Source organism: Chiloscyllium plagiosum, unplaced genomic scaffold, assembly GCF_037043375.1.
Source record: "Chiloscyllium plagiosum isolate Xiang-an unplaced genomic scaffold, Cpla_swu_hap1 HiC_scaffold_1, whole genome shotgun sequence".
Classification (NCBI taxonomy): Eukaryota; Metazoa; Chordata; class Chondrichthyes; order Orectolobiformes; family Hemiscylliidae; genus Chiloscyllium; species Chiloscyllium plagiosum.
The window spans coordinates 36685687-36711759 of NW_028270139.1; the positions used below are offsets into that span (position 1 = coordinate 36685687).

Consider the following 26073-nt stretch of genomic DNA (forward strand, 5'->3'; position numbering starts at 1 on the left):
CTAATGCCAAAGTCCTATCCTGCTTCCTTTCCATGGGAATATCCTGCCCTGTCAGCCCCAAAGCCCACCTCCACGTATCCTCATCAATTGAGCTGGGACACAGGGTCTGGAGCTCATCCCTAGAATCGAACGCGGGCTTGGCTTGTTCCCCTCCGTAACTGGGCTCTGCTGCGGACCGCCGAGTGTTGATTTTTCCTGTTGTCCTGTATGGTGTTGGAGATTGCTCTGGTCAGTGTCTTCTTCCTCTCTGTTTGAGATCGGGGCTGCCCCAGTTCTCCTCTGAACTCAAGTCCTCAGTTGGGTATATCCTCAAACTGTTGATCGATGTTCCACTATGAGTCAGGACCCTTTGTAGTGAGAGGTGGATTTGCACTATAGTATGCTAAGTCTAGTCAAATTATTACGTGTATATATTTATTATTTCTTTAAAACAAATGTCGCAGTAGTGTTTTAGTGACATGGAGTACGCATACTTAAAGACAAAGTGTCATTAGATGAAGCCTTTAAGGGAATTGCATATTTTTAACTTCCGGATCGATCTCTCTCATTCCGTAATTTTCAATCTTCCCGTTGAAACAAAATCCAGTGCTAATTTTTGTGTCTCCGAAACGTACTGCTTCACACTTATCACACTGGATTACATAATCTATTTCTTTATTCTGCTTCTTTGTTAGAAAAACATCTGTAGAAGGTCCGAACTCGTTATCGAAATATACAGAAGGCAACAGTTTACCCACGAGGGTAAGTTTGCAGATGACATGAAGATTGGTGGAGTAGCAGAAAGGATAGGGGACTGTCAAAGATATAGAGGGGAATATAGATTGAATGGGTAGTTGGGTGGAGAAGTGGCAGATGGGAGTTGAATCCGGACAAATGTGAGGTGTTGCATTTTGGGAAGTCTAATTCTAGAGAACTATATTGAATAAGAACAGCCTTGGGAAAAGTTGATGAGCAGAGAGATCTGGGAGTTCAGGTCCATTGTACATTGAAGGTGGCTGCACAGGTGGAGAGTGTGGTTAAGGCGGCACATGGTATGCTTGCCTATTGAGTATAAGAGCTGGCAAGTCATGTTAGAATTGTACAATACTTTAGTTCAGCCGCATTTAGATTACTGTATATAGTTCTGGTCGCCACATTATCAAAAGGATGTGGACACTTTGGAGAGGGTGCAAAGAAGATTTACGAGGAAGTTGCCTGGTATAGAAGGTGCTAGCTATGAATAGAGGTTGAGTAGCTTAGGATTGTTGGGACTTGACTGAGGTCTACAAAGTCATGAAGGGTCTAGACAGAGTGGATAGAGATAAGCTTTTTTCCAGGGTGAGGGATTCAATAATGAGAGGTCACGCATTCAAGATGAGAGGTGAAAAGTTTAAGGGGGATACACGCGGAAAAGTACTTACACAGAGGGTGGCAAGTGCCTGGAATGCGTTGCCAGCAGAAGTAGTAGAGACAGGCACAGTAGATTCATTTAAATGCATCTGGACAGATGCATGAGGAGGTGAAGAGCAGAGGGATACAGATCCTTAGGAATTAGGTGATAGGTATAGACAGTGGATTTGGATTGGCACAGCCTTGGAGGGCCAAAAGGCCTATTCCTGGGCTGTAAATTTTCTTTGTTCTTTTTAACTAGCCATTTGGATACAGAACTGACTCAAAGGTAGATGACAGAGGATATTGGTGGAGGATTGTTTTTCAGACTGGAGGCCTGTGACCACTGGAGTGTCACAAGGAGCAGTGCTGGGTCCTCTACTTTTCATCATTTATATAAATGATTTGGATGTGAGCAGAAGAGGTATAGTTAGTAAGCTTGCAGATGACACCAAAATTGGAGATGTAGTGGACAGCAAAGGTTATTTCAGATTACAACAGGATCTTGATCAGATGGGCTAATGCACTAAGGAGTGGCAGATGGAGTTGAATTTAGATAAATGTGAGGTGCTGCGTTTTGGGAAAGCAAACCTTAGCAGGACCTATACACTTAATGGTAAGATCCTAGGGAGTGTTGCTGAACAGATACCTTGGAGTACAGGTTCATAGCTCCTTGAAAGTGGAGTCACGGGTAGATAGGATATTGAAGGCATTTGATAGGCTTTCTTTTATTGGTCAGAGTATGGAGTACAGGATTTGGGAGGTCATGTTGCGGCTGTACAGGACATCGGTTAGGCCACTTTTGGAATATTGCGTGAAATTCTGGTCTCCTTCCTATCGGAAAGATGTTATGAAACTTGAAAGGCTTCGAAAAATAATTTACAAGGATGTTGCCAGGGTTGGAGAATTTGAGGTTGAATAGGCTAGAACTGTGTTCCCTGGAGCGTCAGAGGTTGAGGGGTGACCTTGTCGAGGTTTATAAAATCATGAGGGGGATGGATAGGATAAATGGACAAAGTCTTTTCCCTGGGGTCGGGGAGTCCAGAACTAGAGGGCATAGAATTAGGGTGAGGGGGGAAAGATAAACAAGGGACCTAAGGGGCAATGTTTTCACACAGAGGGTGGTACATGTATGGAATGAGCTGCCAGAGGAAGTGGTGGAGACTGGTACAATTGTAACATTTAAAAGGCATCTAGATGGCTATAATGAATAGGAAGGGTTTGGAGGGTTTTGAGCAGAGTGCTGGCAGGTGAGACTAGATTGGGTTGGGATATCTGGTTGGCATGGATGAGTTGGACGGAAGGGTTTGTTTCTGTGCTGTTCATCTCTATGACGAAAATAAAACAACTGCATGCTAGAGATCTGAAACAAAACCAGAGTTAATGTTTCAGATCTAGTGACTCTTCTGAAGAAGACACTGAATTTGAAACATTAAATTGTCTTTCTTCTCACAGATGCTGCCAGACCACCTGTGTTTCACTAGTAATTTCTGTTTTTGTTTTGGTTAAGATGATTGCTTGCCCTGTTTACTCAGAAACCAGACTTCCTGTAAATGCTCTTTATCTGATTCAGTTAGACTGTTCAAGACTGCTCTTTCAGTTTCATTTCTATTAGTGATGGACTAAACATGTCTGCTTCACTCTCTTTACCTTCATCCTCTGGTGACTGGTTTTTCTCACTCCCCAGATGCCATTACTCCTGCTGATACTCTCCAAATATTATTTAAAATTTTCAAAAAAACATCCTTTTAAAGGGTTTGTCTAGTTTCAGATGTTTTTGTAGTTCTTACAGAGCCAAGTGGAGTGTTGAGCTGACCACTGGAGTTGAGAGGGCAGGGAGGAGATAAGTTGAGCTCATGGTGGGGCAGTAAGGGAACAATAGTGGCAGTAAGCAGCCACTCCATTAATGCAGTTCTATTAACCTTCTAGAAATGTAGTGGCAGATGTGCCAAAATGAAAATTTCACAAGTTAAAATTCAGTATGTTAGATTAAAGGTAACAAGTATTACAGGAAATTGGCAATCTAAGAGTGAACAAATGTATAAATAGTACCAAACCCAACCAACAAAAGAGATAAAAAAATCTATGCTTAAAGAAACCAATAGGTCAGGACTTGTTTGTATCACAGTTACATATGTATCTGTGTGACTGGAGTTCATATACATTTAAAAAACATATAAATACTAATTGATACACATGGGCTTTTAGGTGGTTCTTGCCGTTTACTGTCAGAATTGTCTATGATAGATGTCTAGTGACTGAAATTCCCCAACAGTTGAACCATCATATATCTGGAGTTGCATATTCAGACCACATGGAATCTCCAGTGGAGTAGAAGTTATCAAGACTGGCACTTAGATTGGCAATTCCTTCAAAACCCTCCAAAAAAGCCTCTTAAAATTGGAAACTTTGGAGGATTCCAACTCAAACAAAATGTTGGTTAATTATTAAAGTGAACTCTTGACTGAATTCTCTCCAACTTGATATTTCACATCCCGGCTCTATACCAAATCTGGTCCTGCAAGACTAATGAGCATTAACCACAATCCCCAAACCTCTACACAACACAGTCCTTGACTCAACTCCACTTAGACATTCATTAACTTACCAGGCACCCTACCCTGACACAGCAGCTGTGATGATAGAACACAGCATATGGCTGCTGCAAAAAAGGAGACATGATTTCAAAGAAGATCTTCCTTGTTGCAGGAGTTAAATAAAGGTTATTAAAGATAATTTGAAATTCTATCAGGATCTGTATCGGAATACCTGAGCCAATGCTATGCTGAACTTTGAGCCATGGTCAACACACAATTAAAAGAAAACATGATTTGAATAAGATCCAACATAAACTTCTACTGACATCCTTCCAGCTATAGCATTGTACATAGCCTTAAGAACTGAGTGTGTGTTGTTGGAAAAGCACAGCAGGTCAGGCAGCATCCGAGGAGCAGGAAAATCAAGTTTTGGGCCAGAGCCCTTCCTGATAAAGGGCTCCGGCAAGAAACTTTGATTTTCCTGCTCCTCGGATGCTGCCTGACCTGCTGTGCTTTTGCAGCAACACACAATCAACTCTGATCTCCAGCAACTGCAGACCTCACTGTCTCCTCAGCGTTAAGAATGCTGAGTAACAATGAAACAAATGAGAACTTTAAGCATTTATACCACACAGATAAAAATGTTATCACAATGGATCTCTCATTCAGGAAAGCAAAAATAATTGATCAATTAACAAACTACTGCCTTTTCAAGAGTAGTAAACAACACTTTGGTGGTAAATAGCAGGTATTTATTTAAATGAAAAAGTTTAGTACCAGGACTTGTCTCTATTGCATTAGTTACATATGTATTTGTGTGACTGTAGCTCTTTTGCATTAAAGACAAATATACAATGAACATTCAGATACCACAGTTTACACACTAATATAATGCATCAGTCTAGCACAGGAACCACCAAAACAAGGATTTCAGTTCTCATATATAGTACAAAAATCCCACTCCAGTTCAGCCAGTTTTCTTCATTTCAGATTCATTACTGTACAGATAATGGTCACCTGGGGAGGGAGGGGTACAAGTAATTGATTAATATATTAAACAAAAAGAAGTGGAAAACAATATACATTTTACTGACACAAAAAGTCAGCAGTGTTAATCATGCAACAAGTAACAAAACTTGCTGAAATTAAAAATACTTCAAAACCAGTATAATTGCATAAATATTATACAGTTCATTTACTGTAAAGAAACGCTGTCTTTAAAATGATTGAGAAAATGTATATGATAAAATGGTTCCTACCAGTTTTATACACAATAGGAAGGTGCAAAATCATTTTTGTAACTTTTAGTATCAATGTAGACAAGTGTTGCCCTTTAGCAGCAGATTCTACAGTTGTAAGCATGATGGTACAAATTGCAGAATACATTATACAGATAAGTACACATGAATAATGCGTTTACACAAAGGGAGTGGGAAGATGAAAATGTTTGTTATGCACAAAGCGTATAGTTGGGACAAAAGGATTGCTCCGAGTGCTTTCTACAGATTATGATATAGTACGTGTTGATATGCCCAACACAATTTTAAACACAAAAATCATCTTAAATAAACATGAAGATCGTTTACCCTCCTAAGTGGCGATCCTTGCATTGGTAGCAGCATTTAACGTGAAAAGAAACGTTTACTGCCCACAGTACCACTGCAATAGGGCAAGTGGCCTTTAACAGCCAATGAATCTACAATCTAGTCTGATTCCCAGAAACCCTCACTATATGTAACACATTAACAACTACCAGTAGTTGCTTCTTTGTCCCAGTCAATGTGCTTACAGACATTGGCTGTTATTTAACAGCAATATTTGTTGAAGGCTAATATAAAATACTGAGGTCCATTATAAAGGAATTCTGTAAATAAAACTGACTAGTATTTTCCTTTTCAAACTTGTTTACTTTTTTTTAAATATAAGAAGTTACCAGGAGCATCACGCCAGCTGTCCGTAGTCCATAAACACTGAACTGACTGGTACAAAATAACATTTATAGTATGTCAACCAATGAAACATGTGGAAACCATTTTGTGAAATAAATTCACTACATGGCTATTAAAGGGCAGCTAGGTAAGTAAAATCATGAAATTGTTACTAACATACTATGCTGTAATGTTAATAAATGGAGAAAAGGTTTGGAAGTAAAAGCATGTTTTACACGCTGCAGTGAAGATTCTGACATGTCATCTTGCTTTACTATTATATGACAGAGGATATAACTTACTGTTTTAAATGATGCTGCATGACTGCATTGTGACTTAATATGTCATATATATAGATGCACAGAGAAAATACTGCTTTTATACTTGCTGGTCTAGAATACATCAACATTTCGTAAACAGCTTGGATAAAGTAGAAAATGCATTTACTCAAATTACAAGAGTCGAAAGATATATTTCAGTTTTATTGTGACCCTAATTGCAGTGTACTGAGCGTGCTGAAACAGAATGTAATGGCAAGGAAGTCACCAGATTTATTTTTTGCCTCCCCATCCACCCCTCTTTTCCCCTCATCCCACTTCAAAGCACACAGGCAAAATCAAAGTCTTGCACTGTGGCAGTGCAATGCTGACAGCATTTCAAGCATTGCTAGTCTCCTATTGCTCATAAAAAGGATAGGGTTGAATAATTGTTTGTTAAAACACAGATACTGATGTTATAGCATGATTATCCCCAGACACATTTTAATATTTTCAATAAAGTATGAACACCAAGGAAGCTGTTACTCTGAAAATAAATCAGTACAATGACATGGCTGGTTTGAAACTGCTGCATGCCCCTCTTTCTTCAATACCATGAAGCTTCTGCAATGGAGTAAACAAATTCACAAATTCATTATTGTTTGCATCAAACAATAATTAAAATGGAAAAAAAAACAATGCAAGGTATTAATGCAATTGATAATAATTAGCATTTGCACATTTTCATTGACTCCTAAAATAGTTACTGAATGATGCTGGACACAACTATTGATTTTTTAAATCACACAATTAGTGGTTATAATAGGACATCTTTTAACAGGCAATTCAGAAGTTCCTCTTGTTAAAAAGGCCACTACAACTATTTACACTATAAACAATAGGGTTTTTGTGAAAGTGGCAGATTTACATTTAAAATCTTACAAGCCACTGTTTTCATGAATATGGGTGACATCATCAAGATGTTTGAAAGATGGTTTAAGTCCAGAACTTCTAAAACCATAATCTCAGCACATTCCAGAACATTAAACCATCCATGAGTTAGGTAGAGAGATGGACACATTAACTGCAAGGCAATGATCCCTTTCCAGTCAGTATATTACAGTGCTTCAACACAGTACAAAGAAATCTATGTAAACTCTTTTTTTTAAACTCCCCACATTGTTTCCTTTTGCATAAAATCATTTGAAATAGCTGGGAGTAACAAGGATTCTGCTTGTTTGGTCACTGATAAATCAATGACCTATTAGTTCCTGGAGCTTTCTTCAGCTCCCTTCTCTTGCTGCAGGTTGTAGTAACAATTCTGACAGACACGGACTGGTGAGGAGATTTTCAAACGCCTGATTTCAGACTGAAATCGACTACATCTGAAATAAAATAAAAGTAGAATCTGTAACTGTTGTAACCAGTAAAACAATGCAGTATCAAAAGTTATAAAAATAAAATCAGATATCCTCTTCAAGGGCATGAAGAGCAAAGATAGATCCAAATTGATATTACACTACTTAGCAAATTGGAGACCAGAAGATTCAATATTGCTTTCATAACAGCTACTTGTCAAACATCTCTTTTCCTAACTGCAACATTAAGGTAACAATGAAAGAAGCTTTTTGTACATTTTGAACATTAGTCAATTCTCATACATGAAATGAACACATTCATAGAACAGAACAAATTAAGGGTCTTTAACAGTTTTGCTCCATATGTAACCACCTCAAGTCATTTTTCTAATCATTTTTAAAAAGGCCTTGGCTTGATTTACAAATCAAATCATGACCTTAAAAGCTAAAATAGGATCAAATAGTAAGAGAATATTGCAAGAATCAGTAAAACACCAAGTTATGCCTTGTTACAAGAAAATACAGAAGCAGGATGGAGAGAATGTCACACACAATGACACTGAATAAAGAGCCATATAAATGTTTGTACGGAAGGAATCAATTCACCTCATAATAGTGCTAGAAAATCACTGGAGGGGCTGGAGTGGGGATTGGGGAGAGGATGGGGCAATCATATTTAAGATGCTTCCTGACAATTCGTCTTCAATCACTGAGCTGACCAGAATATCAGAAGGGCATCTGACCTACAAAAACCTTTGTAACAGGTTTCTACAGATATTCCTGCATTGGTATGTCCAATGATGGAAAGGAAAGCTTGAAACAAGAAACTGCTTTTCCTGCCTCATGAACTCCAGAAACAGACTGAGTACTGTTCATCAGATAGACACACAAGGAACTGTGGGACTGACACAATCAGGAACAATGTTCCATTGAACTTTCATCCCTTGAACTGTGCACTTCTTCTGGGTGTAGTTTACAGAAAAACAACACCCCTTCAGTTGGAAAATTGTTATAAATCTAAGAATATATTTAATAACCCTAGATATTTTATACAACTTTATTATGTCATACATTAACTAAAAAATGCTTTATTTTGCTATTCAACAGAATCATCAGAAGTTTTTAATTGTCATTCAGCCATTGAAATCAAGACCTAATCTTGAAGTGTTAGTTCTGGTAAAGTAACACATATTAAAGCTCACTGCAGCTCTATTTCATCTGATTTGAGTAAACTGAATATTATGGAACACATATCCCAAATTTATGCAATAATCAACTGTTCTTACTTTTGACAGAAGAGTTGCCCACAGTTTCTGCAGTGATGCCGTCTCTCAGTTAGAGAGAAGCGCACTGAACATCCTGAACAGCAATCCCCTCCGTCATCTTTAATCCAGTGGTCAGCAGCTGTCCTCCCTGGCTGATCACTCACTGACCAGCTAAATACCCGACCTCGTGCATCACCTATCAGAATTTTACTGTGATCCCTGCAGGAAAGGAAACAAAATAGGAAGACCAAAATGACTTCATTCACTGAGTCACTGGTCAGTTTAATGAGTTTTCTTTTGAAAATCGGCAACATTTTAAACAGACCTTAATAACAATTGGTATTTCAATACATAAAATAAAAATTTTATTCAACACTAAACTATAATTGCTCAACTACATGCATAAGTGAGATCTAGGAAGGAGCTCTTTAATTTGGTCACTTTATCCACATTTACTTGCCCCAGCTACCATTGCAATTCTCAAGAGGAAATTTAAAATAACATTACTGAGCACAACTACTACACAAAAACATTTACATTCAGTAAAAACAAACTCCCTTAAAATCTTCCATGTATATGTATTTATTATTTTAAATTATTTCTTCCACTTGTCATTAGCTCTCTGTCTCCATTGTGATGTAACCAATAATGAGAGATAGATCATGTGGCTTCAGTTGGATCTCTAGTTGATAATAAAGCTGTTCTTTTTTGTTTAATGGATGGATCAGGACATTTGACATGATCACATAATTAAAGTGACAGATGCTTCATGGATCTTTGAGCACAGAGCAGAATTTGCCACACAAGTAATATTAAATCTTCAACTTTTAAAAATGGAATCCTACATCTGATGGGAAAAAAAACTTTTAAACATTTGCTATTTAACTAATCTCAGCAAAGATAATAATAGATCGACAATACAGGTATTTTTGGGGCCAGTTAGCTGGACAACTGGTTTGCAATGCCAAAAGTGGAACTTCAATTCCCACTGAGGTTAGCATGAAGGTCCTGCCTTCTTCACACTGTCCCTTGCCTGAGGGCTGGCAATCCTCAGGTTAAATTCACCACCAGCTCTCTCTCTCTAAAATGAGACAGCAGCCTTTTGATCATCTGGGACTATGGTTACTTCACCTTTACAGGAGCATGGCAGTACTGAGATTATTAATTCAAAACTGAACTGAGAAGTTAACTTTCATAAGTCTGATCATGTGTAGGCTGGACCAAGAGAAACATGACTGAAAGCAGTTGGATCATTGTAAGGATCACATGCAACATCTGTTTTGGGTCTGAATAACTCCACTTCCACATTGTGGCTGTCTCTGAAGTGGCCAGTTAGAAAAAATAAAGAATGCTTGCCATCATCTGCTGGAGACAAGGGATGCAAGGTAGGTGGGACACTGATCATATTTCGAGTGTTAATAAAAATGCCACTTGTGGCCTCAGAGAGGAAAACCTAGCATTCAGGTTTCCCAGGCTTCTTCATACCCAACAATCTGATAGAAAGAAGCATAGTTCATGCGGTTGGCCACAATTGGAATGTGACAACTTGCTTTCTTTCCTCATTGCTTAGAGTCATATGGAATGAATGATTTTTTGACAAAGTTACTGAAGGATCTCCACAATCTCCACCTAAGGTGCTTCTAGTTCATGAAAAAGAAATGAAAGAAAGACATTTTGAATACAAAAACTGCAGTTATTGGGACTGCTATAAGCATGATAGCAAATAAATACAAATACTGGTGTGCCCACAGTGACAAGTTAGATAATTTCAGTATTTTAGTTTTATATCTGCTTTAAAAAGGTATGAATAGGTTTTAAAAATTGGCTTCAGTTAGTTCTGTTTGTAAGGGAGACCACATTTATCTGTAGCGTGTTATTAGGATGAACCCTTAAGCTTGGGCTTATCAAATTCCTTATCCTTTCAGGGACAGCAAGTATATTATATGACAACCTTTATCCACTTGTTCTTTCAGTGGTCTGACTGGAGAATTGGGACCACAGTGTTGTATCTCCAATGTGTGCATTCTTTCTGGATAGCTTCCACACTGGGGTGGAGACTTTCAAACAATCTCTTAAATGGAACAGGACACAAGGATAAATTCTGCAACCACAAGCTGGGCTGTAATGATAATGTGGGATGAGATTAACAGAAACCTGGACAAGTGTGGATCAAATAAGAAAAGACACTATAGATTTGTTAAAGCTAAAACTGTGCCTTCATGACTTTGTTGAAGTTTTAATATAAATAAGAGAGAGGATAAATGGGGGTAATGCGGCTGAAGTAGTGTACATGGACTTACAATACTGTTCAGATATAGTGCCAAATAATCTTTGCCAGAAAAATTAAAATTCATTGAATAAAAGAACAGCATAGATATAAGATTGGTTGAATGATAAGAAACAAAATAATGGTAAACGGGTGATAATATTGCCCTGGAGTTCCAAAGTAATCACTGCAATCCTTGATATATATTAACTAGATGAGAGTATACAGGGAACAATTTCAAAAGCTGCAGATGACACAAACAGGCGGCACAGTGGCTAGCATTGCTGCCTCACTGATCCAGGGGCCCAGGTTCGAATCCAGCCTAGGGCGACGTCTGTGTGGAGTTTGTACGTTCTCCCAGTGTCTGCGTGGGTTTCCTCCGGGTGCTCCGGTTTCCTCCCACAGCCCAAATATGTGCAGGTTAGGTGAACTGGCCATGCTAAATTGCCCATAGTGTACAGAGATGTGTAGGTTAGGTGCATTAATCAGAGGGAAATGTACAGTAATAAAGGAATGGGTCTGGGTGGGTTACTCATCGGAGGGCCAGTGTGGACTTGCTGGGCTGTAGGGAATCTAATTTAAATTCAAATTTAAAACCCTGAAGTGAATTGAACTGTGAGGATATGATGAGCTTGATGAGGACAGACAGACTGCTTTACTGGGCAGATATTTGGCAAAGTAAACTAACTCAAAGGAGGACACCGTGACACATTTTGGTAGGTAGAAGAGGAGGCAATATGAAATAAAACTAGAATTCTAAAGCTGGTACAGGAACAGAGACACAAGGGCAATATGAGCACAAATTCTTGAAAATATCCATGCATACTGAGAAAGCAAGGAAGGTGGCTTATGGGATCCCGGGCTTTATAAACAGAAGCACAAAGAAAAAAAACATGGAAGTTTTGATGAATCTTTATAAAAGCCTTTATAAAAGTCAGGCCTTAACTGGAGTCGTTTCCCCAAATCCGGGCACCACATTTGAGAAGGATATTATGCAAGGTACCAAAGTGATTTGAGAATAGCTGCAGGAGAAGTGACTTCGGTTAATGTGGATATGTTGGAGCGGCTGGAGTTATAAAAGAGGTTGAGAAAAAATTTGACAGAGGTGTTTAAAATCATGGAGGAGTCTAGACAGCAGATTGAGAAAAACAGTTCTGATGGCTGAAAGATTCAAGATTGAGGGGACACCAATTTAAGTTACATGACAAAAGAACAATTAGCAATATGAGGAACGAGAGATATTAGCTTTTATTATGAACCCTAAAATATTAGCCATCTTATAGAAACTGATTGATCTGTCACAATTATTGATAGTTGCTGCATATGATATCTATTTGGTACATTACAAGTTCACCATCTATCTATTAGCAGAAGTTGGAGAGAGCGCCAGACTAAAAGCGTAACTTACTTTCGCTTTACTAAGAATACTCACTTAGAAAGGCCTAATGCAGTAATTTCTGCAGGGTGACAATTGTCTTTTCGATCGAATGCAGTATGCATTGTCAATTTACTTCGAAATACCAACTGCCGCTCCCATCTGTATCCTGAAACCAAACAGAAAACCACTTGCATTCATAGAGTCACAACAGAAAATGTAATCTGCTACTTGCAGCTTTGAGAATAAGCAGTAATTATATGACGATTGAAAATTGGCTTAACCACAACAAATTAGGTGATTCAGTTCACAACTAACTGAATATAATAATGCTGTTTGAAGGGAAAGTCTAAGATTTAAAATGATTGAAATTTACAGCTTGGGGGGCCATTTGGCCTGTTGTTTCCGTGCTTGCTCTTTGAAAGAGTTACCCAATTTATTCCCCGAACCCCAGCTTTTTTTCCCCATAATGCGGTGTATTAACATTCTCTAGTGACATGCCCAATTGTCCTTGGAAAGTTCCTATGGATTACTTTTCAGTAGTGTTCCAGATCTGAACAATACATATTAAAACCTCATATATTGAATTTAGAGCCTTTGCCAATTATTTTAAACTCTGGTTACTGACCTCCTTCACCAAGGAAATAGTTGCCAAATCAAAACACTCATTATTTTGAGTGCTCCTACTTAATCTCCCCTTAATCTTTTTCTTTCTTACAAGAGCAGCTCTAGCTTCTCTAATCCCTCCTTTTAACTGACCATTAAGTATAATACTTGGGCCCTGCAAATGGTGGTACTGACCTTACAGGACATAGAAATTGCTGCTTTGTGTCTAGATGGGCTCATTTCTGTATTGAGCAATTCTTTCATAGGTCAGTACATTATACAGTGAAACAATGCACTTCACAAAAAAGACCCAGCTTAAAAGGAGAAAGTGAGGTCTGCAGATGCTGGAGATCAAAGTTGAAACTTTATTGCTGGAACAGCACAGCAGGTCAGGCAGCATCCAGGGAACAGGAGATTCGACGTTTCGGGCACAGGCCCGAAGAAGGGCCTGTGCCCGAAACGTCGAATCTCCTGTTCCCTGGATGCTGCCTGACCTGCTGTGCTGTTCCAGCAATAAAGTTCCAGCTTAAAAGGATGCTTGTATGAAGAACAAAAATTGCAACAAGAGTGTCAAAGGTATAAAAGGATAGTGTTTCTATGGAGAAACTGTTACAAATGTGAATCTTTTCTTCTTCAGATTGATGGTCTCACATTATTTTCATATGCTAACTGACATCATATTTTTATTTACCTTTTAGAAAACCTCTACTTTCAACCAAAAAAAGCAAAAGAATGGAACTCTACTTTTGGCATTATTTAGCACTAAAACTTATCAGGTACTGTGCAGCTAGATCCAGTGTGAAGTATCCTCTGTGGTACTCTGAATATCTCACAGGAAAGTACTTCCTTGAACATCAATGTGACATCATGTGTAGAATTATTGACAACTGTAATTTAGGATTGAGAATCCACTGCCAAATAATGCGCAATCTTGTTTTGGGAATTTACCCCATGACTCAGAATTAACACAGTTTATAATTTCGACTTCATGAATGAAACAAAATTCGAATTCACTACGTCCATACAGTGGACATAACTACGGCTTCCTTCTTCAACATCATCATGAGATTTTCTTTTGTTTAGTTGAGTTTGGGAGAGTTACTTCAAAGGCCAGCATTACTTGCACAGTCCTATTCATCCTTGGAAAGATAGCAGTGAGTCACCTTCTTGAATCTTTACAATCCATATAGCGTAGGTACACACACAATACTGTTTGCTTTGTCCAATGTGGTGATGAGCTTCTCGAGTGCTGTTGGACGATGAATATCATCCAGGTAAGTGCAGAGTAATCCACCATATGCTTGGTTTGTGCCCTGGACAATATTTAGAGGTAGTGAGTTATTCACCTCAAAATATTCAGCCTGTGGACTGCTCTTGTAACCACAGTATTACATGGCTGATCCAGTTTAGCTTCTGCCCAATGGCAACCCCAGGTTGATGATGGTGGCGTTTCAGCGATATTAATATAATCAAGTATCAAGAGGAGATGGTCATTGCCTGGCACTTGCACAGCATGAATGTTGCTTATTAATCCATCCTGAATGTTATTTAGGTCCTGCAAACATGCAGGCATTTAGTATTTGAGAAGTTGTGAATGGTCCTGAGCACTGCAATCATCAATAAATATCCTCACAACTGACTGTATAATGGAAAGTGATCACTGATGTAGTGGCTTCGAAAGCCACAACCACCTTATTTTCTGCTAGGTATGATTGCAACCAATGGAGAATTGTTCCCACTGATTGCAGTTTTGCTTGGGGTCCTTGATGACACACTTAGTGAAATGCTACTTTGCTGTCAAGGAAAATCATTCTTATCTTAGGTCCTGAATACAGCTTTTTGTCTTTTTGCTATAATGGTGTTAAGAGCAGTGGCCCGAGCTGTGCTCAAATTAAGCAATGACTTAGACTATTACTGAGTAAATGTCAATTTTTAGCTCTGTCACTTTGCTGAGTAGATTTGTTTAGTTTTGACGGACTGGTCATAACTCATCAGTGCTACAGCCTAGAATTTGTCAGGCTTCAAAGCCTTTGGTATAGCCAGAGCCTTCAGCTCTTTCATGATATTACATGGACTGAAAAATAAATCAGCTCAAGATTGGCATCTGTGTTCCTGGGGACCTCCAAAGATGGCCACAATAGTCTCATCCAGCTGTAGATGACTACAAATGTCTTTAGTATTGTTGTCCTGGATGTCCTATCATTGGTAACAGGGATATTTCTGGAGTTTTCTTCCTCAGACTCGTTCTCATGAATAGATGTAGCAGAACTGAAAGGCTTTGATCTTATTTTTGGTTGTGGGGTTGGCTTATCAATCAAATGCTGGTTTCCTGTTTAGCATGCATATCGTGCTGTTTTGTAGCTCTACCAAGTTGAGATCGTATTTTTAGGTATACAGGTCATTCTCCTATAATGCGCGTTTGAGCAACGCGATTTGGCTGTAACATGATTGGTGAATTGGGGAACAGTTTTTAAAAAAAATATGAACTCCCATTGGGTATTGTGTGATTCCATCCCCCGTTACCTTAAGTCCACTCTAGAGGTTTACTTCAGGTCAAGCAGAAAAGGTTGGATGACGGGGCAAACTTTTCTGACTTTATTGTTGATATTTTTTAGGATGTTTTTAGAAATTATTGCAGGAGAAAACATTTGGATTTCAAGATTCTCCTCATTCTGGACAATGCACCAAGACATCCTCCCACCATTGGTGAGCTTTCTGAAAACATCAAAGTGCTATTTCTACCTCTGAACACAACCTCTCTCATTCAACTCATGGACCAGGGTGCAATAGCAACTTTTAAAGCTTATTATTTCAGGTGTATATTCAGGAAGCTGATTGCAGCTACTGAGGCGAATAATGAGGACAGTGCTTTTGAATTTTGGAAGAACTTGAACATTAAGAATCCTATTGATATCATTGTGGAGGCCTGGGTGAGGTAAGTAATGACTGCCTGCATGCAATCTTGCTAAAGCTTCTCCCAGATTTTCTTTATGATTTTAAAGGCATTGAAGCATCAGAGGAGTGCCCAGCAATGAAAGAACAAAGCAAGTTGGATTTGAAGAAGTGCAAACTGATCTATAACAACTTGTTGCTACGGGGGGAAGTTGAAGATCGAGATGAAAACGATGAAGTCCAGGATGCAGCACTTTTCTTTTGTCTTCCATCCGGAGGGAAGTTGAGAAGCAGTTGCAGCTCTTAGAAGTCAATGACTGGTGTAGAAAGCAGCCGGATAGCAGTTTGTGGCATAAAGTTTGATCTGGCACCCTATGTACAGCTTCTTCATGAAAGAAGAAAGATGGCAAAGCAGCAAAAATTAGATGCCTTTTTTCAGCCACTCCGCAAGAAACAATGAACCGTAACCATTCACTTCTGGACTAAATATTTTCTTTTGTCGTAACCCTGCATCCAGAACTTCACCTGAAAGTAGTGATGAAGCTGATGATGACCCTCAGCCAGTCTTAATACATTTCTGTAACTCCACAAACTCAAACTTCTAAAATGCTAAATTTATTGTAATATTTAATTAAAATATATGATTTGAAACTTTAGACTGTGCTATCGTTTGTGTTGGGCTAAGTACTATTTTTGTTTCGATTTCTACTAATATTTTTGGTGGTTCACCCCAACCCGGATTTTCCCATAGGTCCCGTTATTTCTATTGCATGATTTTCTACAACAAGGTCACAGAAGAACGCAAGGACCGTGTTAGAGGAGAACACGGTATTTAGATTAGATTAGATTCCCTACAGTGTCGTTCAGCTCCTGGCAATCTATCCTGTGCTCTTGGCTTGATGGCAATAGCAGAGTGAAGGTTATGCCAGATTATTGGCTTACAGACGGTGGTTGAATCCAACTGTGTTTTTGCTGATGGAAAACAGTGCCTCTTGTTTACTCAATTTAGCTGCTACCTTTGCTCTATTTTGCATGATGGTTGTGCTGCACAAAATGAGGGGTTGCCCTCAGTTTGACAATGGAATCTCTGTTTCCATGAAGACTATGCATTGGTCATTCCTAATGCATTCCTAGACTGATGCATCTGTGACTGGTAGACAAGCTCAAACAGGTCTTTCTTTTCGTTGCTTCCCTCACCACCTTTCAGAGGCCCAGTGTGGCAGGACTTCAGGACATGTCCAGCTCAGTGTGTAGTTATGCAACAAGTTATTTGTGGTAACACTGAAGTATCCCATTCAGAGTACATAGTTTGTCTCTGCTACCTTTAGTGTTTCTTCTAAGTGGTGTTCAACATGGAGGAGTAATAATTAATCAAATGAGAAGGGTTAATAGGTGTAATTAACAGGAGGTTTCCTTGAGAAAATCTGACATAATGCCATGAGACTTCATGGAGTCCTGAGGTAATGTTGAGGACTTGTGACTTCAATTGCCTGGAAGGACAAGGGCAGCAGATGGGAACACTACTACTTACAAATTCTCCTCCAAATGATACATCATCCTGATTTGGAATTGTATTGTCATTCCTTCATAGTTGGTGTGCCAAAGTCCTGGCACTCCCTACCTAACAGCATTATAGGCATATCTACATCTCAAGGATTGCAGTCGTTCAAAGATGGCAAGTTGCCACCATCTTTTCATAGGCAAATTAGGAATGGGCAATAAATGCTGGTCACATCTCATGAATGAATTAAAACAAACTCCCAGGGCCATTCCCTCCCATACTCCACTGTATAGTACTGTATCAGGGACAGGACGAAACCTAGGATGGCTAGTGAGATATTTCACTGTAAGGCATGAAGATGACAGTATGACTATGTCAAGCTGTTGCTGACAAGTAAGTAGGAAAGCGCCATCAATTTCAGCTCAAGTCCCCAGATATTAATGAGGAGGATTTGCAGCATTGACTGTCATTTTCAGTGCCTAGGCTAATGTCTTGTCTCCTATCCAATTTTATTTTTTAGTACATCATAAATGGATATCTCTTGCAAAATAGGGAATATGTCAGTGCATGCTGAAGCATCACAAAATTCTCAGGTGAAAGAGGAAGATAAATTTGGTAAAGCAAGCAGAATTGCCAGGATATGGTTTAGTATAACTACTGATATGATTTACCCTAACTATATTTAATAGTTGAAACTCCCATTGGAAGAAGCTAACGTGACATGCTGAATGAGTTTTCTTACTTGCAGCTCTCTGTTCTTATGACATCAATTCTATGAAGAAAGTAAATCTAAATTCTGGATTTAAAAAGCCTTAGAATATTCATTTAAGAACTCCCATTCAGAACCATGAGGAAGGCCACTTGCCTAAAAATTATGGCAAGGTGTAGTAATTAGTTATTGATCAAAGTTTGAGAGAAGATTTGTAGCTCGGGTGCTCGTTGTTGTGGTTCTGTTCGCCGAGCTGGGAATTTGTGTTGCAGACGTTTCGTCTCCTGTCTAGGTGACATCCTCAGTGCTTGGGAGCCTCCTGTGAAGCATTTCTGTGATCTTTCCTCTGGCATTTGTTGTGGTTTGAATCTGCCGCTTCCGGTTGTCAGTTCCAGTGGTTGGTATATTGGGTCCAGGTCGATGTGCTTATTGATTGAATCTGTGGATGAGTGCCATGCCTCTAGGAATTCCCTGGCTGTTCTCTGATTACTATTATAGGACAAGCCAATCAGAGAACAGCCAGGGAATTCCTAGAGGCATGGCACTCATCCACAGATTCAACCAAGAAGCACATCGACCTGGATCCAATATACTGACCACTGCAACGGACAGCTGGAACTGACACCCGGAAGTGGCAGATTCAAACCACTACAAATGCCGGAGGAAAGACCACAGAAGCGTTTCACAGGAGGCTCCCAAGCACTGAGGATGTCACCTAGACAGGGGACGAAACGTCTGCAACACAAATTCCCAGCTCAGCGAACAGAACCACACAATTAGTTATTGAATAATTATTTGATAGAAATATGAAGAAACCTTTAGACAACAATGCCACCTAATATTCAAGTTGAATGTAGACACCATGCTGTTTATTTAGAGAATTATTTTGTCTCTGAAAATAATGCATTTAGAAACTCCAAGAAATCTGCATGAGCAGCAGCTTCATTTGATGATCCAAACAAATCCAATTTCTAATAAAAATACTCAAAGTTCAACTGAATGATGAAGAGGATTTAGTGACAGAACAGCGAAAAGCTTTGAGTTTCAAAGAAAAAAATCAGTTATCAGAGAGAAGCAAATTCTGCATAACATTAATTGTTACCTGTGGAAATTGAAATTACAAAAGTAATTGTTATTTACTTCATTTATTTAACTTTACTCTTAAACTATCCAACATTTTAAATCATGTTTTGAATATTGATGCCATATTGAACTGCACAACTTTCAAAAGACATTTGAGCAGTACTGCATACCAATCCTTATAGCAAAGTTGTGGCTCACATAGTAAAAGGGACAGTCGCAAGATAGACTAAAAAATATTCTAACAGTGACACAAACAAACAGTGGCAATTAATGGCTGTTTTTCAGTCAGAGAAAGATTTGTAGGGCAGTCCACAGGATTTGGCGTTGAAACTCTGGCTTTCCTTGATGTATTTCTTAATACAAATGACTCAGACCGTGATGTACAGAGTGTACACAAAATGCGCAATGATGCATAATTTGGAGACATTGTAAATTATGAGGCTGTCAGGAGAACTTGAAAAGAGTGTAAAAAGTTGGTGGAATAAACAAACAGGTGGCAGATAAAGTGCAACACAGAAAAATGAGTGGTGGTTAATTTTGGGAAAAAGAATGCAGATAAAATAAGGTGTACAATTCCAAAGGAGGTGCAGAAGCAGAAAGACAAAGGTGAAAGGATTGGTTGAGAGATGAGTTAATAAAGCACACAGTATCCTAGACTTTAACAAAAGTGGTTTAGGGCACAAGAGCAAGGTGGTTATATTCAGTTTGCATAAGACACAAGGTTAGCCTCAGCAAGAATATTTATTCAGTTCTAGGCACTGCACTTCACAAAGGATGTGAAGACATTGCAGAAGTTAGGATCCATTTTCTTTGCAAAAGAGAAGGCCAAGAAGACATCTAATAGAGGTATTTGAAATCATGAGGGGTTTGCACAAAGTAAACGGGGAACATTTGCTCCTATTCATGGAAGTATCAGAATGAGAGGGCAGAGATTTAAATAATTAGTAAAAGAAGCAAAAGTGATCTGACAAAACACTTTTACAGTGAGTGGTTAGGATATGGAATGTGCTTTCCTGAAAGCATGATGGAAACAAGTTCAATTGAAGCATTGAAGAGGAACTTTTATTAGAAAAGGAACATCATGCAGGAAAATGTTGGGCAGGCAGGAGAATGGCATTAAATGAAACATTCATTTGGAGAAGAGGTGCAGACATGATGAACCAAATAACTACCTTCTACACTGTAACAAAAGCAAACTACTAAGGATGCTGAAAGTTTGAAATGAAACAGAAAATATGCTCAACAGGTCTGGTAGCATCTGTGGAGTGACAAACAGGGTTAACATTTTGAATCTGATGATATGACTGTTTTTCTGTTTGTATTACTGCCTGCATTGTATGGATTTTGTGATGCATGTATTTGTACTGCTTATACACAGTTTCTTTGGTATGAAACACATGAAAAAATACATTTATTGTGCCAAAATGAAAAATTGTATAATAACTAGAAAGGAAAAATAATGATTTTTTCCCCCCACTTTTAGCCACTACCAAAGGAAGGCAAAAATGATTTTATAGGCCTCTTGTAGCATTCTGAGAGACATAGGAAGGAAATGTTTTAAAAACTACTTTAAATATATGAAGCATAAGTTTATCAATTCGTTTTAGACAGTTAAGGTCAATTACACTAATTCTTAATAAATAGAGATTAATTTAAAACAAAGGAGTGGTGGTTAATTTTGCCCTGCTACAGGAAGATTATTATTAAATTGGAGGGTGCAAAAAAAGATTTACAAGGATGTTAACAGGATATGGTTATAAAGGTTTGAGTTATAAAGGGGAGGCTGGATAAGCTGGGACTTCTTCCATCGGAGTATTGGAGATGTTTATAAAATCATGAGTGGCATAGATAGGATGAATTTTCCCTACAGTTGGAGAGTTCAAAACTAGAGATAAGGTGAGAGGAGAAAGATTTAAAAAGGGACCTGAGTGACATCTTTTTCACATTGAAAGTGGCTTGTATATGGAATGAACTTGAAGAGAAGGCGGTAGATGCATTCACGGTTACAACATTTAAAAGACATTTAGACAGGTACATGAATAAGAAAATTTTAGCGGGATGTGGGCCAAACGCAGGCAAGTGGGACTAGTTTATTTTGGGAAACTTGGTTGGTGTGAATGAGTTGGACGAAAGGGTCTGTTTCCATGCTGTGTGACTCTATGCCCATCAAGAAAGTGTTAGCAGAGCAGGTCATACAATGAAAACAGAATTTAATGCCAACAATTACTTACTAAAATAACTGACTAAGTGGAGTATCATTGTAAAAACAATTACCTTGCTTTAGCTGGTTATGGCGTTTTATTTCATTCTGCATTGAATGCTGTTGAAGTTGATGATGGTGATAGTGCATTTGACTTTGAATTGGAGGCTGCTGTTGAGCTTGTGGATGCAGCTTAGGCTGGCCTTCTGAGTAATTTACAAAAACAAATCCATCCTTCTCATCCAGGCTGAGTTGATCTGCCCAACGCTTTGATTCATCTCCATCTACAAACCATGCTGCTCGCCCGGATATGCCCTTTGCTTTATTTGCTGCACAGCCAGATACACTTTGTTTGGGTTTTGGGTCCTGGATACTGCATTGATCCTCCAGGTCTGAATCACTGCTTTCCTCATCCTGGGCATCCCCATCTAAATTCCAAATATAAATATCCAATATCTCATTCCACATAATTACAATAGGAAAACATAATCAGATCCTATATTGTCTTCTAGAATTTGTAAATAGATGTTTAAGTAGGCAAGAAGTGCAATTTCTCTCCAATATTATTTCTATGGCTACAACTATTAGCAATATGATACTACATTTTTAACATAAACTTAGAACAGTTTTAACCAACAAAGGGCTTTCATTTCATCAACAGCCAAAATAAGGAAACTAGTGTTGCTTTCATTTTGGCTGACTCAGCGCTTTCTCCTTATGTATAAAATAATTACTCTTTTCACTCATTTTGAAATATTCTTTTAAGGTAGCCAGCTTATCAATCTTACATAATTATAAAATGTCACTGTGCCACTCTATATAATATAATTGAATGGAAACGTGTTCCAAGACAAAAACCAGCAGACCAAACTTACAAAAGCATCAACAAATGGAAAAATAAAGAAATTACTGAAGAATTACTTGTACATAAAGATATACAAATTTTGTACACATCCAGTCTGTGGACATCCAAAGTACAATGTCTAATGTTTCCCAGAAATTTTTAAAAATTCATTATAATATTTTATGAACAAAAAAATTCAAGTTTTTCACTCAAGTTCTTATAATCAAGCATGCAAACACACATACTCAAGATATTAAGACTTCATTAAAAATCTAATTGTTTTGCCATTAGTTCAGTATCAACTGCAATGAGCCCCTGGAATTCACTATCAAGCTGGAAACCTTAAAACAAATGATAGGATAACACACTGGGGCCCTCCATCGCAGAACCATGTCAACTTTTCAAGACCAGGTGAAAATCTTGCAAATGATGAACACTTGACCCAGAAGAGGCTTATGGGAGCTGCAGAACCATCAATACTGGGGGAGGACATGGACTAAAACCATAGCAAAATGGTGGATAGTAGCAAATCCTAATGGCCTATGGCTATGCAATAAATCAGGAAGAATACATGTATCATTCTTCAGCACTATGTCTCAGTTCAAAAAGTCTAATGTGAAACAATGAGAAATGCAGCCAGATTCCTGACAATGTCTTGGTTTTATCCCATTCTGCACTGAATACAATATCAAAAAAGCAAATTATTCTTATAGCACATGTGTGCTCTCACCTATCTGTATATCTGCAGAAGAATCATCCACATCTTCTGGAAGCTTCATAGTCTCTTCTGGAGCTGGGGTTTCTGGAACCTGCAGAAACTCCATTCTCCAAAACTGAAGAAACAAATATATGTTATTTAATTAAGATAGAAATTAACTTAATACAGCAGTGTATTGTTCTTTAAAATCCTTTCACAATGTGCTTTTATCTCCTTATCCCATTGAGAGTCAAAAGTATCGAGAACAAGAACAAAGAACAGAAGAGTCACTTTATCCCTCCAAGCCTGTGCCACCATATTGTGCCCTTCCATGCTAAAACTGTCTTCACTTACAGGATTTGTATCCCTGTATTCCCTTCCTATTCATGTAGTCATCCAAGTGCTTCTTGAATGCTGCTATGTCTGCTTTCACCACCTCCTCTGGCAACACTCAGGCACACTCCACCCCTTTGTGCGAGAAACTTCCCCACTCGCACCTTGAACTGGTGCCCTCTACTAATTGACCCCTCCACCCTGGGGGGAAAATGCCTCATTTTATCCACTCTATCCATGCCATTCACAATCTTATAAACTTTTATCAGGTCGGTCCTCAACCTCCTGCATTCCAGTGAAAACAAACCCAGTCTACCCAATCTTTCCTCATAACTAAAATCTCCCAAACCAGGTCGCATCCTGGTAAACCTTTTCTGTACCCTCTCCAAAAGCATCCATATCCTTCTGGTAGTGTGGTGACCAGAACTGTACACAATATTCCAAATGTGGCCCAATTAAAGTTCTGTAAAATTGCAGCATCACTTGTCTGTCCTTCTCAGGTGTCCCTTCCAATGAAGGCAAGCATGCCATAAAGCCTTCTTTACTACATTATCTACCTGCACTGCAGGTAAAACATGGGGAAGTTAAAATAAATCTCAAGTTTTTGAAGATTTTCAATGAATTGTACCGAAACATAGGCAAGATGTAATCTGCAATAGTTAACAATTTTAATCACTATTGTTATGACAACAGGTTAACTGTGGTTGGACTGTAATTTCTTGTGTCGCTAAAGATAATGAAGGGGTGACAAGTCCTGTTCAACAACATAACCGATAGCAGATGGTTTGCTGTTGAACAGGAGTGTCAACCTTTCACTATTGTTGTAGTTACAAGAAATCACAGCCCAGTCTCTGTATGAGCTTTCTTTAACCCAAAGTCATAACAGCTGTGATTAAAATTGTTCATTACCACGCATTACAATTCACCTATTCTTCTGTTCAATTCATTATGTCCTAAACTGCAGACATATTGTGTATTCTTCAAAGAGAAAAACACAAAATGACAGGGGTTAAAAATATCAGTTTCAACTCTATTGAAGTGAACTACTGAGACTGAATATTCTCATGGGTGCCAACTTGCATTTGAGCACTGGAGTGCTATCAAGGTCACAGTTGAAGAACTATCACCTATAGTCACCCTGTGTTGCATAGATCCTCGTTCACTCATAGTGCTGCAAACTCGTTAAAAAGGAAACAAGACAATGAACAGATTTTCCCAATTTGAATGCTGATATTTAACCATAAATGAAAGGCATCAGAAGTATCTCAATAAACCTGCAAAACTACAGACTGTGAAGCCTACTGTTCATCTGCCAGCATCCATGCCATTGGTATTCTCATTGCAATGAGCATGATGAACAAGTATCAGCTTTTTGTGAATTAATCAGAGACTGATCCAAATAATTTTTTTCTATATTTGGACACACCACATATGTGTGTGTGTGTGTGTGTGTGTGTGTTACATTTACATTTTTTTTCTCACATGCAGTAATGATTAAACTCACTCTTTGTTACTTCAAGAAAGACTGGTTTAACTGGCTTCTTTTAAAAGGCAGATATATTTGGCTCTGGGAGATAAGCATTCAGAAGGTAACAGATCCTTTTCAAATTAACCTTGATGCAACCAATTAAGGAGATTGATGACTAAAGGAGGAGAGCCAGTTCATTCCTTCTATTCGACAACTTCAAAATGGTTTGGAGTATCCTGTCCAGAACCATAAAAATGGGGAACATTCACCTAGGCCTGGTTGTAACACTGTTTCAGATGTAGTAAAATCGTATGTAGAAATAGAGCAAAAATATACATTCAAAATGCAGCTTTACATTATTGGGGCAGAATTAGGATCTTAAATGGAGATTCCATGAGAGTGATTACTCTCAGTGAACAATTCCGTAGAGGAGAAAAAAATAATGTTATTGCAACAAAATCGGAAATTGCTGGAAAAACTCAGCAGGTCTGGCAGCATCTCCAGATGGAAATCAGAGTCAATATTTCAGGTCCAGTGACACTTCTTCAGATTTGGTTTTCAGCATTTGCAGTTGTTTGGTCTTTTTCACTTATCATAGTGATCTCAGTTATCTGCTGTGGCACATTGTATGCACTGCGACAAGATAACAATATGGATGTTAGGATGGCATTGGTCCAAAGTTTCTATGCCCGTCTCTTAATTGTTTTCAGCTTGTAGGGATTCTATGTAACATACACTGGGAGTGAAATTATGATTATGGGACAAAAAAAGAGCTGAAGATTCAGTATTTCATCCTGGTTCTTAATTTTAACCATGACTCTGCATGGTAGCAATTATACATGGCTTTGAGATCACCAAAAGCTTATTTTTTTAAAAAAAGTTATATTTCCATAAGGTGGGAATCAGATCAGTGGGTTGGGAAGAGATAATTTCATTGTATTGAGGAAGAGAGAGAAAAGAGAAACACAGCAAAAAAAAAATCAATAAAATAGAATCAAAGAAATTACGCAATCAAGTTTGAGGCATCGAGTGTGGCAGAAGAAATAAAAATACACAACCCATAGAAAGCACCTAGTGCAAAACATCTATGGAGAACTCTGAACCAAGGGAAAAGAGAGAGGCAGAAAATTTCAAATGCCAGTTTGAGTCTTGAATGTAGTCAAGGTGCGAGGAGACAAACTGGTTTAAGGAAAACTCTCCCCAAAAAAGAAATCTGCAAGGAGGCCTGAATGCTTGAGAATATACAGAAAGAAATCTTAAGAAGGTCACTATAGGCAGAGGCTGAATAGGCTAGGGCTGTTTTCCTTGGAGCTTTGGAGGCTGAGGGGTGATCTTATGGTGGTTTATAAAATCATGAAGGGCGTGGATAGGGTAAATAGGCAAAGT

At 38.5% G+C, this 26073-nt stretch overlaps 1 protein-coding gene across 6 annotated transcripts in view; it reads right to left on the minus strand.

Annotated features, from left to right (window-relative positions):
- Nucleotides 1-4635: 4635 nt before the first annotated feature.
- wdfy3 (WD repeat and FYVE domain containing 3) overlaps nucleotides 4636-26073 on the minus strand; it is a 407974-nt gene continuing 386536 nt past the window's right edge. For all 6 annotated transcript variants that reach the window (XM_087985817.1, XM_043696108.2, XM_043696088.2 and 3 more), the window contains 5 exons: nucleotides 22920-23022; nucleotides 21420-21773; nucleotides 12412-12523; nucleotides 8735-8932; nucleotides 4636-7475 (listed from right to left, as the gene is read on the minus strand). In XM_087985817.1, coding sequence (XP_087841943.1) covers nucleotides 7355-7475; nucleotides 8735-8932; nucleotides 12412-12523; nucleotides 21420-21773; nucleotides 22920-23022 — 888 coding nt within the window. In that variant the 3' untranslated portion in view covers nucleotides 4636-7354. The remainder of the gene's footprint in view (nucleotides 7476-8734; nucleotides 8933-12411; nucleotides 12524-21419; nucleotides 21774-22919; nucleotides 23023-26073) is intronic.